Below are 18,650 nucleotides of genomic sequence, written 5' to 3'. Positions count from 1 at the left end.
CCTTCTGCCTTCTAGTGGTCAATTAATTTTTTGTGAGATATGCTGGGAGCCCAAGAGGTTTTTTTAGAGCCCCTCAAATCATAGCAAAAATGTTCCACAAAGAGACTTCTTGATCTTCATTTTTTTAAAAAAAAAAAATTAAAAACTGGCTATGTGGCATAATGGGGCCCCTAGGAAGGCTGAGGGCTAGCTTTGGGCTCCTGGGGGGGGGGGATGCATAGAGCCTATGTACTGCATGCTGCCCTCTCTCATCTTAGCCAACTGTGACACATGGTGGCTACTTACACATCACCCAAAGAGAGGATGAAACAGGCCACCAATCAAAAGAGCAAGTGCTTATATATGATTTTTTTACTTTTCAAAGTGTATTGTAATAACTCTCATATGAGTGGAGATGACCAAACGATCTGTGCACTAGTTTCTTCATTTGCTGTCTCGGTACGGCTCACGGTGGACGGGCAATTTCGTGACCTGATCTTTCTCTTGTGGGTTCTTCTTTTTAAACCACATATGGATTTGGCAGCCAATCAAATTAAGGAGAACTGTAGAACGAGGACTGACCTCTGGAAATACAGTACTGTAGTATCATCTGGAAAAGATAACCCTAATTATTGACATGGCAATTGACTTCCATGGAGGCAGCGATGTTTGTCTCTTGCAAAAAAAAAAGTATGCTTTTGGAAAGCAATCTTACTGCCTTTGCAAATGTTATAAGTAATCATTGAATGAAATGGCTCCATTTACCAGGAAACATCTGCTTTGTGCTTTTCCCCACTTGTGTTCCACAGGACTCCATTGACACAAGACTCTGTCAGTATACCAAATGTTTTCAGCATTTTGCAAACATCATCAGACAGTCCAACGTACCACAAAGCAGGTTTGGATATTGCCAGAAATACCTCTACCAGCTAGAAAATACCATCAAGAAAATGAAGGTAAGAATGCTCTCCATTCATGGTTCACTTACACAGTCACAATACAGCAGTTCTTAGCTAATGGTTGTTCTGCAATAACAACCCCCAAGGTGTTTCTAGCAAACAGCAACAAAAACGATCATGGGTTATCCATACTTCTTGGTGAAACTGTGAATGCTATCTACCCAACAGAACAACTCTTGTACTACTACTACTACTACTACTACTACTACTACTACTAAGAATAAGAATAAGAATAAGAATAAGAATAAGAATAAGAATAAGAATAAGAATAAGAATAATAGATTTAAACCTCCCATCCTGTTTCCTGGTGAATTTGAGAGTTGTAGCTTTCTCCAGCTTGAATATATTGGGATGGGCAAAGCATCTATTTTCCCTGTCATGTGGAATTCCAAAATTCTGGACTACATTTTCCAGAATTCAGTGGTCACATTGTCGGAGGATTCTGGGAGTGATGATCTAGATCTAGAAAGATGACTTTCCCAGATCTGATAGCAGTTAATGATGCCAGAACTCTGACACAAACATAGTGGCTGTCCTATTTAAGATGGATGCAGACACAAATCATTAAAGTGATCCTACAGAAGTGTAACCACATTCATGCCATTGGGGGATATTTCCTGTGGGATCAGGTTCAGGAGGAGAAACTGTTTCTGTTCATTCCCACTGGACGTTGATTGTGTGCTTAGCTACTCCACTTTCTGAGCAGTTTCAAAGTATTATGTTTGAAATGTATCAGAAAAAGAAGTTGCCAAATATTTAAGCAGACAAATTTTCATGGTGCTCAGTTGTTGCTTTTTAAAGGTGGCTCATAGAACTTGCTTGAGAGGCAGTGTGGTGTAGCAGCTAGAGTTTCAGACTTGGACTTAAGAGACTTGGATTCAAATCCCTGCTTGGCTGTGGAAACTCACTGGAGGGGTGGGAGTTATAAACCTTTCTTTGAACATCTCACTTCAATTGAGAAGTAAACTGGCAGGATAATTATGTGAACAAATACTAAATATAGCTATTTTTATCTTGGCATAAAATATATTCAAAGTTGAAAATTCCATGACTTTGGCATAAAAATCTTCAGCAGACTCCTTACTCATCCTCATCCAGCCACTGCAAGGGGACGTTTGTTTTTCTAAACGATGTATGAAGTTAGGACATCCCTAACCAAGCTGTTCAATGTGAGATGATAGAAAGAAGCGAAGTGGGCGGACACATGCATTTGCATTTATTCCCATCTGAGTTATTGCTATTTTATTCTGGATGATAGAAAATGGGGTGGCATGCATTTCCTATCATTTGGGACAAAATAAGAATATAACTCAGATGGAAATAAATGCAAATACTGTACATTTGTCCTCCCACTTTGCTTCCTTCTATCACCACACATTGAACATTCTGTTTGGGTTTGGCCATTCAGTCCTTCAACAATTGTATCCAGTCATTTAGTTGCATGCAGACGGATGTTGGATTCTTCATGCTTGTGTTCTTTTCTCTAGCGGCAGCCCTCGGTCTTGTGTGCTGCTCAGTGTACAATCTCGTGGTCTGCCAATGATTCAGAATGGGAAGAGATCACCAAAGGACCCCGCTTAGTCGAGGAGTTGCTGGCATACCTGGACCAGCTTGGATTATCTTGCAATTGAGGACTCTTAAGGATCTGTCGAAGATGTGCATTCTTTTCACTGCAGAAGTGCTGTGGTTCCGGAGTGTGTGTGCAGGCGCAAGTGTACAAAATGGCTACCTTCTGTACGCATGATATATCTTTGCTCCAAAAATAGAATGTGTGTGTGTTGTAGTAACACTGCATGGGCAGTTTCTATGTATATATCTAGGAGGCATTATGGGCACATGTACATGAAAGAGGATGGTTCATGTGCAGAATCCTAATCAAATGTGTCTAAAAGCAGTCCCATTGAGTTCAGGGCGGCTTACCTGTAAGCAAATGGACAGAGTACTGTAGCCTATGAGGACATATCTATGTGAGAGATGCAAAAGATTTGGGCACGTATTCTCAGGGTATGTATCTATATGTGCACATAGAGGGGCAGGATCCAGAATAAAGCCAATGATTTAGTACAATGCACACATACTAAGTGCACAACAAACATGGAGCTCAGCACACAAGAAGATGAGAACCACTTGACTTCTATTATTTCGTCATTCTATTTATGTAATAATAATAATAATAATAATAATAATAATAATAATAATAATAATAATAATAATAATAATAATAATAATGTATCTATGGTTTCTACATGTTTATTCATTTATTGTGCTCTTCAGCAGCTCTGCATTTCAATGGTGGAGCATTAAACCTGTTTGAATAAAAACAAACTCTTTTCTATATCTCTGACAGTGGTGTTTTTAAAAAATGTCTAAAAAGTCTACATTTTAAAATTATTTTATAATAATGTTATGATTTTATACTGTACATTATATTATACAATTATTTATAACATGTCTATATTTCTGCTTGAAGTGTATTTCCAAAGATTCTGAAATGTCCCAGGACTGATCTCTATACTCTTGTTGACTTTAAGAATGTCTTCTCTGGTTGCAATCTAACAATCCCAGGTGATACATCCTGGTAACTTCATCATACACTTCCACCATATGATGAAAAGGGCACAGGAGTGCCCATTTAGTTAAGGCAGTCACTCTCTTTCCTCCTCTCAGGCACATACTTTCCACCATTATAAGTTTCAAAATTCTATTGCAAATAAGAAAGATACCCACTACGCTAAAAACATGAGACCTTGTATTAAGGGTTTACTTGATGAGATCTATATTTGTACAAACATGCAAATGGAGAAAGCGCTGGCCTTTTTGGTCCAGACAACCTCCCTCCCAAACACTATTTGTGGAACGAGGCTTACAATTCTGATTTTCAAAATAACACGAGCACAACTTGCAATGTTCTCCTTGGCCATACCCATCGTGACTGGTAGCTTGTTGGCCTTCCTGCCCAGCTCACCCACTATCTGTGGCACCAGGTCTACATGATTAAAAAATAATAATGGGGCCACTCTATTTGTCAAAACTTTCTTTTACCCCACATTTCTTCCATTCCACAGAAGGCAATAATAGTTCAAGAAGCCAATATACTCGTATTTTTATTTGTTATGAAAGCAGAAGGGAATGAAAGAGGCTGGATGAATGGTTTTAATTGTAGCATGGGAAAATAAAGCGAAGGCCTTGGCAAATGGGACCCTAATGTTTCATTTTAAACTATGTCAGGCATGTTATAAAGTAGAACAGGCAGATTTCTTCTAGCTTACAGATGCAAAGGGCAAAAAAAAGATATCATAGGAAAATGGCACAGGAAAGGAAACCTCACTTGCCCTTCATTTACTTTTGCTTGTGAGTTGTTGGTTTCCCTCCCTCCCAACAAGAATTCCAGGATATTGCAGACTGAGGTCAGAAGTTAACATACAGTTCTTATAGCATGCCATGTTTCCTAAATAGAATGAGAATTCCACTATCTCTCTCCTCACAATCTGAAATATGTCCATTTCCTCTGGATGAGGCCAGCCTACTGACAAGCAGAGCATACCATTTCAGGTTCACACCATCAAGGGGAGCCACAACATGGTATGGGATATTTTTGTCCCAATACGTTACAGTGGCTGGGACCGAAAGAAAAACAATCGATGCAGGTGGCAAAAGCCAACAGATTTGTCGGGTCTCCCCTTTTTGGTTGTTGTATTGGCTGCCTGTTTGTTTATAAACCCCTTTCCAAGCCCTTTGTACGCCACCTTGAGTCCTTTCATGTGGACAAAGGCAAGACATAAAAGAAAATGGATGGATGACTGGCAAGTGGCTACACTGCAGCTCCTGTTCTGTGTGAATTTTGCAACAAAACATGACTCTGAGGGATTAAAGTGTCCCATCCTGGGTGCCTGAGGGTTTATAAAGGACAGAGCGGAAACCATGAGGATTTAAACAAGAAACAATGGGATGGCATGAGCTAAACAAGGGATGGAAAAAGCAGTTTCCATGCGCTCATCCCAGCACAAACCTTCATGCTTATAGAGTGCAGGTTCGGCCTAGGGCAACTGTAGGGGCATTGTCCTCACCTTACTAATGGGAGGTGACAGGAGTAAGGAGAAATTTATTGTGACTGTGGATCACTAATGCGTCCCAGGAAGAGGGGAGCTGTTTTGTCCTTCCACAACGAAAACAAGAAGGGCTGCTGCACTTCGAAGAAATTGGCCGAGCGGGCCAGGGAGACCTGAGTGGCAGCAGCGGCCTCCACGCCTTCCTCACTGATCTGTATCACAGCCCTGTGCTGGGCTCCAGACACAGCCACCTCTTCCTCCCGAGAGATCCCACACAGATTGGCATCAAAGAAAAAGCCATAGTCTGAAAGACAAGATGGGATTGAAGGCATAAATGTCAGGCTGGTTGCAAGTCTCTTCTCTGGGAAAATAACAAGGCAGATGCTAGTGCTAAATCAGTGCTCAGAAGTAGCCAGTGGTTTGAGAAGGGAAAACACAAGCTCTCCACAGAGGCTACTAGCTACCAGAACAAGAGCTACATGGCCACATATTTTCACAGAAGCCTGCAAATGTGACTAGGCTCCTTCTAGATCAGCATTTCCTAAGTGTCACTGAGGCATTGTTTTTCCACAAAAGGAAGTAGATTTAAGCTTGAGGGTTCATCAAAACATTCAAAATGGTGCTGTATTAACCAGCAATTCCTTTCCCTGTAGCAAGGATCTTTAGTCTTTCTTTACAAGTACATTTCTTTCATCAACATTAATTAAAAGCATCTTCTTTGTCTTTTATCATTTCCTGTTTAGTACAGCTATGGGATTAGCAGAGATTTGTCCCTCAGAAATAGTCATCTTTTGCTTCCTTCTGTGAGATGTTACGTATCTATCCCAGTTCTCTCTCTCTCTCTCTCTTTCTCTTAATGTCAGTGCTGCCCAAATACACAAACAACAGTCCGAGGGGAAGAGACGTTAACAAACCTTCAGATAGATATAGAAGCCAATGAAAGCCTCAATGGCATTTGGTAGCGCCACACGGCATCACGGTGAATGAATTATGTTTATAGCAGGGGTGGGCATGGGTTTGCTCTCCCCGTTCTGTCATGTAAATTCCCCTTTGTGAGGAAAAGGAGCAAGTGCTTCCCCTCTTCTCTGACCATCAGACACCATCAGAGATTGACTTTTCTTACCCATTGCCCCAATGATTTCCATGAGGTCCTGGGAGGAATCCACCTTGAACTTCGGGAGAGATACTATAGTGGGTTTGAAAGGGATGGTCTCCAGTTTGGCCATCATGGACTGGAAGACAGGGCCACTGAGCTTATCCTCTACCTCAGAGAGATTCTGCGACAAGGCCCGAGGCACGATGATCACCAGACTCATGCCATGAGACATTTGGAACCGGCCAACCTGGCAAAAGAAAACAGTCTCTCAGTCTATGGTCCACCTTCTCAGCTGCACATTCCTTTCCCTCTTTGGAAGGCCAACACAACTCTTTTTCAGCATTTAGTGACTTCCTTAACACACTACAGTACTGCAGTTCCCATCACTCATCCCTCTTTCCTGTGGCAGGAGGTCTGTGTGGTGACACAACAGGGAACACTTCCATGGAGCTTAGAAACATTGTTCTGGCCTACTTGTCTGAGCATCTCTCTAGGTAGTGTGGTTGCATGGTTAACAAATGTGGCCCACTTCAGAAATAAAAGCCTGTGCTGTGTAAGATGACCCACATTGGTGGCATAACATAGTCACAATGGTGGGAACACTTAAAAAGGAATTTCTTAAGAGGTTAGCATCAGAGGGGCCAAAGTGTCCATTATAGACACCCCATCTTTAGAAGAGGGAGTTTCTTAAATGGTCATTCTGAGTGATTGTCACAACAGGAACTTTTCTCACCATCCACAGTTCACAAACTAGTCTCTATTGATTTGTATTTAGTCTTCCAACAATTTTTCAGTTTCTGCATGAATCTTATCCCTGAAAAACTACTGGGATTTCAAGTCTAAAAGATGATGATGATGATGATGATGATGATGATGATGATGATGATGATGATGATGATGATGATCTTAGAACTGCAGAGCTGGAAGGGACCCTATGGATCATTTAGTCCAGTCCCTGTCAAGGAGTCACAGTAGGGAATCGAACTCCTAACTATGGGAATGAATTTAAAAAATGGCAATTCGTTGTGATTCATGATTCATCAAGGTTAACAAATCAAGGAATACAAATTTACAAATATTCATTTACGAATTGATAAATTGATTTGTCAAGTCATTTTCACTTTAAAATGCTATAAAATGGGCCTCCAAGAAGCTAGAGACACCAACTTTGCTGGAAAACTACCCAAGATGGATTTCTACAAGTCCAGCAGGTTTGGTGAATATTGGGTAATGGACCCCTAAATTATATAGTCACAAGGAGGACACCCCCAGGAAAGTTCCCCATAGGTATTTAGAGAATCCTAAATCACACTGAAGCTTCCTATGTCTTTCTCCAACATGCCTGCCAAGTTTGGTGAAGATTGGATATTGGATATCTGAGTTATTCACCCACAAACTGGGTCCCCCCAGGATAGTTTACTATGTGGCACAGAAGCAGATGGCATTGAGGGAGTTTGATTTGTCTCTGGCAGGCTCACAGAGGCATGAGGCACTGAGGTAGAGTTGTTTTCAGCAGCATCACATTTGGCAGTGACGTAGAGTTTGCCCCCAGGAGGCAATGAGGTATTTGTCACTGAGGAAGAGTTTGGCCCCATCAGGCCCTGAGGCAAATGGTAGCAAAGCAGACTCTATGGCCCCATCGGGCACTAGGGTATTTGTCCCACACAGTCACACACCAAATTCTCCCTCACCCACTGTGCCTGAAGAGACACAAATGAAGAGACACAGATTAGACCACTGTAATGCGCTCTACGTGGGGCTACCTTTGGGGTTGCTGCGGAAACTACAGGTGGTGCAGAATGCGGCGGCCAGATTAATCAGTGGTGTGAAAAAATACCAACATATTTCACCCACTCTGGCCACCTTGCATTGGCTGCCCATCCGTTTCCGCATCGACTTCAAAGTGTTGATGCTCACGTACAAAGCCCTAAACGGTTTAGGGCCTCAATACTTGGCGGAACGCCTTCTCCCGCCAAGATCTACCCGTGTCACTCGCGCGAGCCAGGAGGTGAGGTTGAGGAGCCTAACGCCGAGGGAGGCCCGGAAGGAGAAGACAAGAAATCGGGCCTTCTCGGCGGTGGCTCCTCGCCTCTGGAACAACTTACCTCCTGTGATCCGCAGGTCTCCCTCGCTGGGTGCCTTTAAGAAGCAATTGAAGACTTGGTTGTTCCGGCAGGCCTTTCCATCATACTCCTCTTGACCCCCCCTTTTTTTTGTTTTTGTTTTCTGTTTTGTATATTATATGATGTAATGTAGTGCCTTCTTTTTTAGAATTGTCTGTTTTCGTTGTTTATATTATCTTTATGGTTGTTAGCCGCCTAGAGTGGTCCGTTTGGACCAGATAGGCGGGATATAAATCAAATAAATAAATAAATAAATAAATAAATATAAGCCTCCAAAAGTAACTAAGTTTTTTTAACTTAAAGCCCTGTCAACTAAGTCTCAGACACACGCACACACAACCACAGGAATTAAATGTTGTTGGGAAAGGGATTCCACAGTCACACATAAAATTCCCCCCACCCACTGTGAACACAAGCCTCCAAAAAAGAAGTAGCCTAAGCGAACTGAAGTCCGCTAAAGAAATCCCTCCCCAAATTCCCAGTGAAGTTCTACTAATGAAATAAATGAAATAAAATCAACAACAAAGTGTCTGCTTTGCTGCCACAGAAGTGAAAAAAAGCACAGTCACAGCTAGCAAGCAAGTAGCACACAAGCACCAGCCAACGGCAACTGTTCTCACTCTGGAGAGAATCAGAACAGGGAAATGGCTGTAGGGGAAACACTTATAAAGCCTCTGTAAAATTTACACCCCCACAGCCCTTTCAGCAGTGCTAGTGGCTGCCTAACATGCCAATCCATGATCTCTTGACGGACCAGAGCTTCTGATTGGCACCAGCAAGCTCAGAGATGGCATAGAGAGGCCCCCAAAAGGGTAACAAATATAGATGAATATTGATGAACCGAGGAATAAAACTGGGAAAATATTTGTCAAGTTGTATTCATCAGGATTTAAAATTTGATGAACGTGGATTGATGAATATATGATGAATTGGCTATACAATTCATCGAATACAGCGATTCATTTTTATATTCGTCCCCATTTCTACTCCTAACCTCTAAACTCTGCAGCCTGATGCCTAAACTACAGAGCTACCAGTCCATGAGTTATGTAATTTACTGTTTGGCTCATCACACTACAAATTTAACCCAACGTGAAATCAGTTAAATTTTTACAGTTTCTATTTAAATACCCTGGAAAGTGCAATTTTGCAAGGGTACCATAGTGTTAATTGATTTCAATGCTTTTAATATGCAACCACATTGCCCAAAGATAAATGGGAACCCTATCATTAAATTAGGTAGAGACAAATTAGACATGTGCACAGTGTTCTTATATAGACAGTGGTGCCTTGACTTATGAATTCAATCCGTATTGGAACGGTGGCCATAAGTTAAAACATTCGTAAGTCAAAGCACCATTTCCCATAAGAATGCATTGAAAACTGATTAATCCATTCTGGCCAAAGAAAAAAACAGCAAGGAAAAAAACACACTGCAGGTCCCACACTGGGACTGAAAAAAAAAAAATCCAAAAATAAACATTGGAGCAAGTCCCATGCTGGGACTGGAAAAAACACCCCCCCCAAAAAAAACAGCCCAAACCTACCCTCCAAAACCCACCCAGAACAACTTTTTTAAAAGGAAAAAGTAACACCTTACCAGTCCGAAGCCTCTACGGAGGCTTCCCAGGCTGCCAAAGCACCAGCACCCAATGCTTCTCCTTCCTCCTCCTGCGCTGCCACGGAGCTCCTCCGACCCGTGCCTTCAGCGGTGCTTACTCATGAGTAGATCAACACCTCTGGCAGCACTTACTCATGAGTAAACCCACACCTTCGGGAATGCTTACTTGTGAGCAGACCAACTCTGCCCCACCTCTCCTTCCTCCTCCTGTGCCCCGGGAGTAAAAAAGTTCCCTAACCGCCTGCTCTAACCGTTGGGGCAAAAGAGCTACAAAGAAGCAGCCTCTTTGCCACCAACAGTTTGAATTTCCCACCTTATCCCCCTGCCTTTTTCTGTTCATAAGTCAAAGCTCCGGCCGCAAGTCAAAGCAAAATTTTGCAGCCGGAGCTGTTCGTAAGTCAAATTGCTTGTAGATCAGGGCGTCCATAAGTCAAGGCACCACTGTTGTTGTTGCAAGTCATTTCTACTTATTTTCCGGTGTTGCTTCTTTGAATGCATGGTGTAACAGTAAGAGATTGAAAAGGGAACCTTCTCTGCCCTTTGGGTATTACCTTTGCCCCCAGGTAGTGGTCCATGTAGGAAGCCACAGGGTATTTCTTGCTCATCATCATGGGCACTTTGATGCGAGGGAGGTTTGCACGGTAAAAATATTCCCGTTTTGTATTTTCCAATTTAAATACATTCTTCCATTTTGCTAAAAAAAAAAAAAGAAGAAGAAAAAGAGAAAAACATGAATTAGAGAGAACTTATTTATTTGAATATACCAATCATAAAAGAACAAAAGGGTCATGTTGAATGCCACCAGGGCTCAGGAGGTTTCAACATTCCATTTGCATAGTGGTCAATCTGATGTATTCAGTAACCTCCGAAACAGGCTACAAAGTCAATAGTCCTAATGGGCATCAACACCATTGAATTCCATGAATTGTTTCTACGCTCTATGAAGAAGCACCTTTCTCTACCACAAATTTACTTTCAACCTGGCTTTGGATATACCTGTTTCAATTTGTCCAATTTATTACAATGTAGAACCTTCCAGATTGGGTCAACTGCAATTGCCATCATCCTCACCCACCAAGGCCAATATATCTGAAAATTCAAGACATCTGAATCACACCAGGTTGGGGAAATCTGCTTAAGACACTTCTAGCATCATCCTAATCCCTGTCCCACTCAAATAGCAGCTGCTTTCAAAAGAAAGTAATATTGCATTTTCTGAGATAGCGTTCTAGACTGGGAATCTGAAGACATGGGTTCAAATCCCTGCTTACTCATAGAAACTCACTAGAGACATGTGGCAATGGTAAACCATCGGTTGTTGTTGTTTAGTCATTACATTGTGTCCAACTCTTCATGACCCCATGGACCAGAGCATGGCAGGCCCTCCTGTCTTCCACTGCCTCCCGGAGTTGGGTCAAATTCATGTTGGTCGCTTCGATGACACTGTCCAGCCATCTTGTCCTCTGTCGTCCCTTTCTCCTCTTGCCTTCACACTTTCCCAACATCAGGGTCTTTTCCAGGGAATCTTCTCATGAGATGGCCAAACTACTGGAGACTCAGCTTCAGGATCTGTCCTTCCAGTGAGCACTCAGGGTTGATTTCCTTTAGAATAGATAGTTTTGTTTTCCTTGCAGTCCAGGGGACTTTCCAGAGTCTCCTCCAGAACCACAATTCAAAAGCATCAATTCTTCGGCGGTCAGCCTTCTTTATGGTCCAGCTCTCACTTCCATACATCGCTACTGGAAAAACCATAGCTTTGACTATGTGGACCTTTGGCGGTAAGGTGATGTCTCTGCTTTTTAAGATGCTGTCTAGGTTTGTCATCGCTTTCCTCCCAAGAAGCAGGGATCTTTTAATTTTGTGGCTGCTGTCACCCTCTACAGTGATCATGGAGCCCAGTAAAGTCTGTCACTGCCTCCATATCTTCCCCTTCTATTTGCCAGGAGGTGATGGCTTTGATCTTAGTTTTTTTTTTAAATGTTGAGCTTGAGACCATTTTTGGTGCTCTCCTCTTTCACCCTCATTAAGAGGTTCTTTAATTCCTCCTCACTTTCTGCCATCAGAGTGATATCATATGCATATCTGAGATTGTTAATATTTCTTCCAGCAATCTTAATTCCGGTTTGGGATTCCTCCAGTCCAGCCTTTCGCATGATGTATTCTGCATATAAATTAAATAAGCCGGGGGACAATATACAGCTTTGTCATACTCCTTTCCCAGTTGTTCCATATCCAGTTCTAACTATTGCTTCCTGTCCCACATATAGGTTTCTCAGGAGATAGATAAGGCGGTCAGGCACTCCCATTTCTTTAAGGACTTGCCATAGTTTGCTGTGGTCCACACAGTCAAAGGCTTTTGTGTAGTCAATGAAGCAGAAGTAGATTTTTTTTCTGGAACTCTCTGGCTTTCTCCATAATCCAGCGCATGTTAGCAATTTGGTCTCTAGTTCCTCTGCCCCTTCGGAATCCAGCTTGTACTTCTGGAAGTTCTCATATATTATGTTATATATACTATATATTATATGTAATGTAAAACATATGCCAAAAACCCTATGAGGCATGCACTAAGCTGGAAGTGACTTGATGGCACATAACAACCACCATCGTTCATTTGAGGAGGTGCACTACATGTCCATCTAAGTTCATGCTCTATCTATTACTCTTAAAGATGCTGTATTTTTAGGAGTCAGTCTGGTATAATGGATAGAATGTCAAACTAGGAGACAGGAAATCTGGCTTCAAATCCCTGCCTGACCAATGAGGATTGTACTGTACTGTACATAAATGCACTTCAGGAATGTCAAGGGCCTCCCAAATGCCTAGATTCCCTGCAGACATCTAGATATTGTGTGGATGTATGCACTGTGCAACTGGCTGTAAATGAAGGCAGGCATTTGAATAGTGTTAGCAAGGCAGCCGTGCTTTGGTTGTTGTTATCTTAAACTACCAGTGGCAAGTGGAAATTATCACAAGGAGTCCTTACCCTTCAACTCCCAATATTAAAAAATGGCTCACACTTTTGGGAAACATCCTTAAACTTTTTATAGTCTTGTGAACAGTGTTTGGTGGTCTACATTTCCATGGCAGGTTCCTATTCTTCCATAAACAAATGTGAACTATAGAAGAGGGATGCAGGCCCAGAAATGGGGAACATTACGTTTTTGGATTACAGCTTCGAGAATACCATAGTTAGTGGCACGCTGGCAGAAGGATTTGGGGTCCTGTAGCCCAAAGAAGTAACTTTCCCTACCTCTTGTCACAATACGATGTAATTATGAACGCCAGGTCTTAAAGGTGCGGTCGAGGCTGCTGCTTGAAGCACTCACTTGTGAGGGAGTTTGGGAGCATATTGATGAGCCAAAGGTCACGGTTGGATTGAACAAGATGCCACTATCCTTTATTATTATTTTTTTAAAAAAAGCAAAGTACTTCTGTTCTAATGGATTTAGAAAGTCCTGGAGAGCATTCCTATGGCACAAAATGAGTGTCATACTGCGGGAAGGATACACAAGTGCCATGGTGAAGGAAAGAAGACAATTTGGAATCTATTTCGGAGCAAGTGTTTCAGGACTTGAGTGTCCAAAGGGGAAAGGGAATCATAGTTCTGATAATAAGTGAGTCACCTCTCTGGGCTCTCTGGGTCACATGACAGGAATCTTATTGGAATTTCCTACTTACAGTGGAAATAGACAGCGTTGAGAAGCACCATCTGGGCATCTGAATCCAGGTCATCTAGCAGTTTCTTGATCTTTCCACCAGTATGTCTGTTCACCCATGCGTTGATATCAAACACAGCCTGATTACTGTTGTTTGTAAGGGGCAATAGTTCTGTCTGATAGTATGCCTTTGATAAGTTGCGGAAATCACTCTCCAGCTTCAATGCTGAGTGGCCGAGAAGAAGAAAAGAAGGACAGAAGTTAATACAACCTCTGAAGTCATATATTCCTAATTTTTAGTGATTACTTTGAAGCATCTTCCAATTAAACAAAGTCAGTTGTAGTGGTGACTGCTTCTACTGTAGGACCCATAAGTGCCATGTTTACCAACTTTTTACAGTTTAAATGTCAATATGCTTAATTTGTTATAAAGAGTACAGTCTTGGGGAACTGTCATAAAATGAAAATGTGGGGAAATGACTCAAATTAATCAGGGATAACCTATGTAAAAATGTTCACTGAGATACACAATCTTTAATGTGACAAACTTCGCTGCTAATATAACACTGCCATCTGATGGATAATTTGTATAAATACATAGTTAACCACTTGAAAGCAAAGGATGATGTAAGCATGTTTATATCACTGCTTTTAAGCTGTTTTAGATGCTAGCAAGCAATGAAAATAAACAGCCATCACTTAAAAGTGATATTCGTAACTTACAAGCAAGTATAGCCACTGTTTTATAGCAAATCAGGTAAACAAAAACTTAAAATATAAATAGCAGTGAATTCTCACATCCTTAAACTGCAAGAGACATATCATCCAAGGAGAAACTATACTCTGACTAATTTGAGTGAGAATATCATGAAATGATTTTTTTATGTATAAATGTGCTTAGATGCTCAGAAATGCTTTTCATTTTATATTTTCCTATTATGAGAACTCTGATATTTCATTATGCATTTTAAAGAAAGTTTTTATATCTTTTAAAGTTTATGTTTTAGTGTTTCTGTGAGATGTTATAGAGATGTATACTTTGCCCTTTTAGGGTTATAAGCACCTGTATTTTAAAATGTATGCTCCTATATTTTTGAAACAAATATAACATGACTTAAGTATTTGCCTAAAGCTTAACTTTAGTTTATATTTTATGTTATTTGCCTACAGTTTTACATAACTGTAAGAAGTTTGGATTTTAAGTATTTGTAACTACAGTTTTTCCTCACACCTGTGTGATTGTCTTCAATATATTTTGAACTTGCTATTTTGAAACCTAGAAGCTGTGTTTAAACAAAAGATTTGTAGAACTGACAAGCTTTGGAGTTGCCAGAAATTGTTGCAACAAAGAAAATACATATACTTAGATGCTCCAATGAATTTTGAAATTCATGCTAATTATTGCCTGATTTCATTCTAGGGTTAGCCCTTTACTGGGATGTCTTTGCCTAGGACAGTGGTTATCTTGGGTAACTCAATTGTTCTTGGACTGCAACTCCCAGAAGCCTTCACCGCTAGCTGTGTTGCTGGGGTTTCTGGGAACTGCAGTCCAAGAACACCTGGTTACCCAACATTGGGAACCACTGACATAGGAGGTCTATAAACCTCTGTAGGACTTTTGGAGATATTAAGCACCATGTAGGGGTTTGAAACAAAGAAATAAACTAAAAGGTAATAACTACAGCTGACATTTTGTCTAGCAGCAATTACATTAAATTGAACATCTAAATAAGCATCTCATCTTACTTTTAAGGAGCTCAATAGTATAATATGGAGTAAATAGATGATGTGTAAAATATCTCAACTTCAATTTATAGGTTTAAGACACAGTAAATTATAATCTGTAATTCCATATGCTTTCTTCTAAGAGAAATGGATGTAGGGATATCTTGAGCCTAGCCACTTACTCACCTGGCTGATAAAAAATCGCATTGGCTGATGTCAAGGCCTCTGATTTACTGAAGGCTTTTAGAGCTTTATGGACACATGTGAATTCTTTAGGATAGGAGAGCAGCTTCTCAAGGCGGTCTTTGGTTTCATCGCAGGTTCCTAGATATGGGGAAAACATAGATCTCATCATGCGGACCCAACATTTAAACGAGGGATGAGTAACCTCTGTTTCAAGAGCCTCAACATTTTGTATGAACGGCCCACATGAAAACTATTCCTCAGGCAACCCCTAATGGGATCCATAGACTTCATCTGAGGCTTACTTCAGAAGCTACTTTTTTAAAGTGGTTCTGTAAAACCTAGAAAAGGGGGGTGGTTGCCTTGCAACTTTGTTTGTGTAGTGAGTTTATGAGTTAACTTCTTTAAATTAATTGTTAACTGCCTAGAGTCATGCCTAGCACTAAATCAGGTGGTATATAAATATTTAAAATAAATAAATAAATAAATAAATATCCAGTGACCATGTTGTAAGCTGCAGAATTCTGGAAATATAAATCCCAAAATATAACTTTTTGCAACTCTAAGGTTTTAACAACTGACCTTCCAGTTTTGCTGCAGGATGCTTACATTTTTTTTGCTTCTTATACAGTTCTCTTTTCCTAAGTGTTTGAAAGTAGTTTTTATAAACAGTTCATAAAAGCTGATATATGATCAATTTAAAAAATAATATTATGACTTATGTTTATTTTTTCTGTCTGTCTGTCTGTCTGTCTGTCTGTCTGTCTGTCTGTCTGTCTATCTATCTATCTATCTATCTATCTATCTATCTAGGCCATCCAGTAGTGAGTGACTGCTCTGTGCAGTTTGCAGAAGTCCAACATATACCCACAACATCCATTAAAAAAAATACATAGGAATAACAACAACTAACCAGCCATAAGTAAAGTATAATATAACACAACAACAACCACACCCCCAATGGTGACAGCTAGATCAATTAAATGTTGCTTGTGAACCGCCTTGAGTCTTCATATGGGGAGAAAGGTGGAAGTAAGCCACAGGGCAATAACTTCCAAGTCTAAAAAAGCAAAGCCTACTTCCTTAGAGCAAATTTCCTAGGCTCTATATAGCCTCTTATCTTCAATCACTGATCGGAGATAACAGTAAAGGAAGTGGTGGACAAATGATTTCCCATTCGTGCTCTTGAGAAAGTCACAATAATGCCTCTAAGAACTGCAAAATTCACTCATATCGTCAAATTAGATCCTAAAAGTACAAAAGGATGAAAAGAAAAGAGGTTTAAATTGAATTACAGTCTAGCTGCTAACTGCCAGAGTAAAATGTCTTGCAAAACTGAATCTAGACCAGAGATGAAAAGGTAAGTAGAACAATCTTAACAAGTTCCATTAATTGTTGCTAAGCCCAACAATCTAAACTATTCATGTTAATATTGGCTAGCGAAAAATTTAACACATGAAGCTAGTGCTTTGTTAATAATTGGCATTAGCATTAAAAATAATGGGACTGAGAGAAAATAGCTTAGAATATTTTGGGTGAGGCTGTTCCCCACAAGTGGCACATGTTTCAGTTCCTTCCCATGTGCCATTTGGCAGGTTTATTGTGCCTTACCCAACCTGGCACTTTCCAGATGCATACAAATACAAATTCTACAACCTGAGTGTTAACTGGGGATGACAGGTTTTGTAGTCAAACATATTTGAAAAAATGAGAAGGTTTGTCCTTAAAAGCTGAGTATCTAATTAACGTGTTCAATTCAGTTTTGACACTGATCTGCCACATCCTTTTTCCTCCTTCCATTCCCATCCACCCATGTCCTGACAACACGTATCCTGTTCATTCATCTTTTAAATACTATTGATTGTTTAAGAGAGGATGGCATGACACTTTACAAGGTCCTGACAAAATATCTAAATATTGCCTTTAAAAATAACTTTAAAAATAACTGGAATACACTTTTCATTATGCCGAAACAGCTAATGAAGTTACCACTCAGTGGGTTACTTCTGAAATGTAACTATGTTAATACAACAATACAAAATGCTTACTAACAATCTAAAACACAGTGCACCTCCATACCCACAGGACCCTTTGGAGCAATTCTTTTATTATGAACCTCCTTTCCAAAATTGTACTGATTGTTGTTTAGAGGCTTTCCCCTTTCCTTTCACTAATACAAATTCAATAAATCTACCCCAAATAGCATAAAATATTTAAATTTATTTCTCCTCTTTTAATCTTAAATTCAGTAGTCAATTTGTCATTTAACGCAATGTCTCATATTTCGTTATACCAATCTTCTAATTTAATATCATGTTTGTCTTTCCAGTATCTAGCTATTAATATTCTAGCACTTGTCATAAAACTAGAAATCAATCCTTTTGAGCAATAATCAAGTTCTATCTTATCAAAAATTGACAACAAAGCAATTTTAGAGATTCAATATATTTTCCAAATATATCACATATTTCCTTAAAAATCAATTTCCAAAATTTCTGAATCAATTTGCACTGGATAGGAAATCTCTGACAACACTAATTCATGCACTGGTAATCTCAAAAACTGATTACTGCAATGCTCTCTATATGAAGCTGCCCTTGAGGATGACATGGAAGCGTCAGCAGATTCAGACTGCAGCACCCCAGTTAGTTTCCAGAGCATCCAAATTTGATAATATTTTCCCAATCCTGGCCCAACAGCATCGGCTTTCTGTAGGCTTCTGTGCCAAATTCAAGGTGTTGGTCTTGACATACAAAGCCCTAAATGGTTTGGGGCCTCAATACCTGTCAAAAAGTCTCTCCTTAATAATTGTCACCCCTTCCCCCTCGGTGCTATGGATTGAAGAAGGCCAGGATGGTGTTAACTAGGAACCAGGCCTTCTTGGTGGTAGCTCCATCTTCGTGGAACTCACTCTCATCAGAGGTTTGCCAGGCCAGCTCTCCTCTAGGCCTTTCACTATCTAGTTAAAGCAGAACTCTTTAAAGAGACCTTTAAGAATACTCTTCCCTTATATTTTTCTCTTGAACCTCATTTGTATTATCTGCTTTGGTTTTTTTCATGAGGCTTTATTGTTGCTGCCTTTTATTATTGCTGTTGTTTGTATCTGAGTACTTGTATAACTTTATTGTTTGCTAGTTGGGATAGTTTTAACTCTGTTGTAAACCAGCCAGGGTAGTGGCTTTTCTCTGAATGGGTGGTGTAAAAATTGAACAAACAAATACATTGCAGCACTTATATACATAATTTATGATATAGCCTT

General features: G+C 40.2%; 1 protein-coding gene across 5 annotated transcripts in view; it reads right to left on the bottom strand.

The window, feature by feature from the left end:
* Positions 1–4,024: 4,024 nt before the first annotated feature.
* Positions 4,025–18,650, bottom strand: part of SERPING1 (serpin family G member 1) — a 41,956-nt gene continuing 27,330 nt past the window's right edge. For all 5 annotated transcript variants that reach the window (XM_078383524.1, XM_078383526.1, XM_078383523.1 and 2 more), the window contains 5 exons: positions 15,395–15,532; positions 13,506–13,709; positions 10,379–10,521; positions 6,111–6,330; positions 4,025–5,291 (listed from right to left, as the gene is read on the bottom strand). In XM_078383524.1, coding sequence (XP_078239650.1) covers positions 5,041–5,291; positions 6,111–6,330; positions 10,379–10,521; positions 13,506–13,709; positions 15,395–15,532 — 956 coding nt within the window. In that variant the 3' untranslated portion in view covers positions 4,025–5,040. The remainder of the gene's footprint in view (positions 5,292–6,110; positions 6,331–10,378; positions 10,522–13,505; positions 13,710–15,394; positions 15,533–18,650) is intronic.

Source organism: Pogona vitticeps, chromosome 1 (genome assembly GCF_051106095.1).
Source record: "Pogona vitticeps strain Pit_001003342236 chromosome 1, PviZW2.1, whole genome shotgun sequence".
In the NCBI taxonomy this organism is placed as follows: domain Eukaryota; kingdom Metazoa; phylum Chordata; class Lepidosauria; order Squamata; family Agamidae; genus Pogona; species Pogona vitticeps.
The sequence above is the reverse complement of the archived record's forward strand: the minus strand, read 5'-3'. Positions and strand labels throughout refer to the sequence as shown.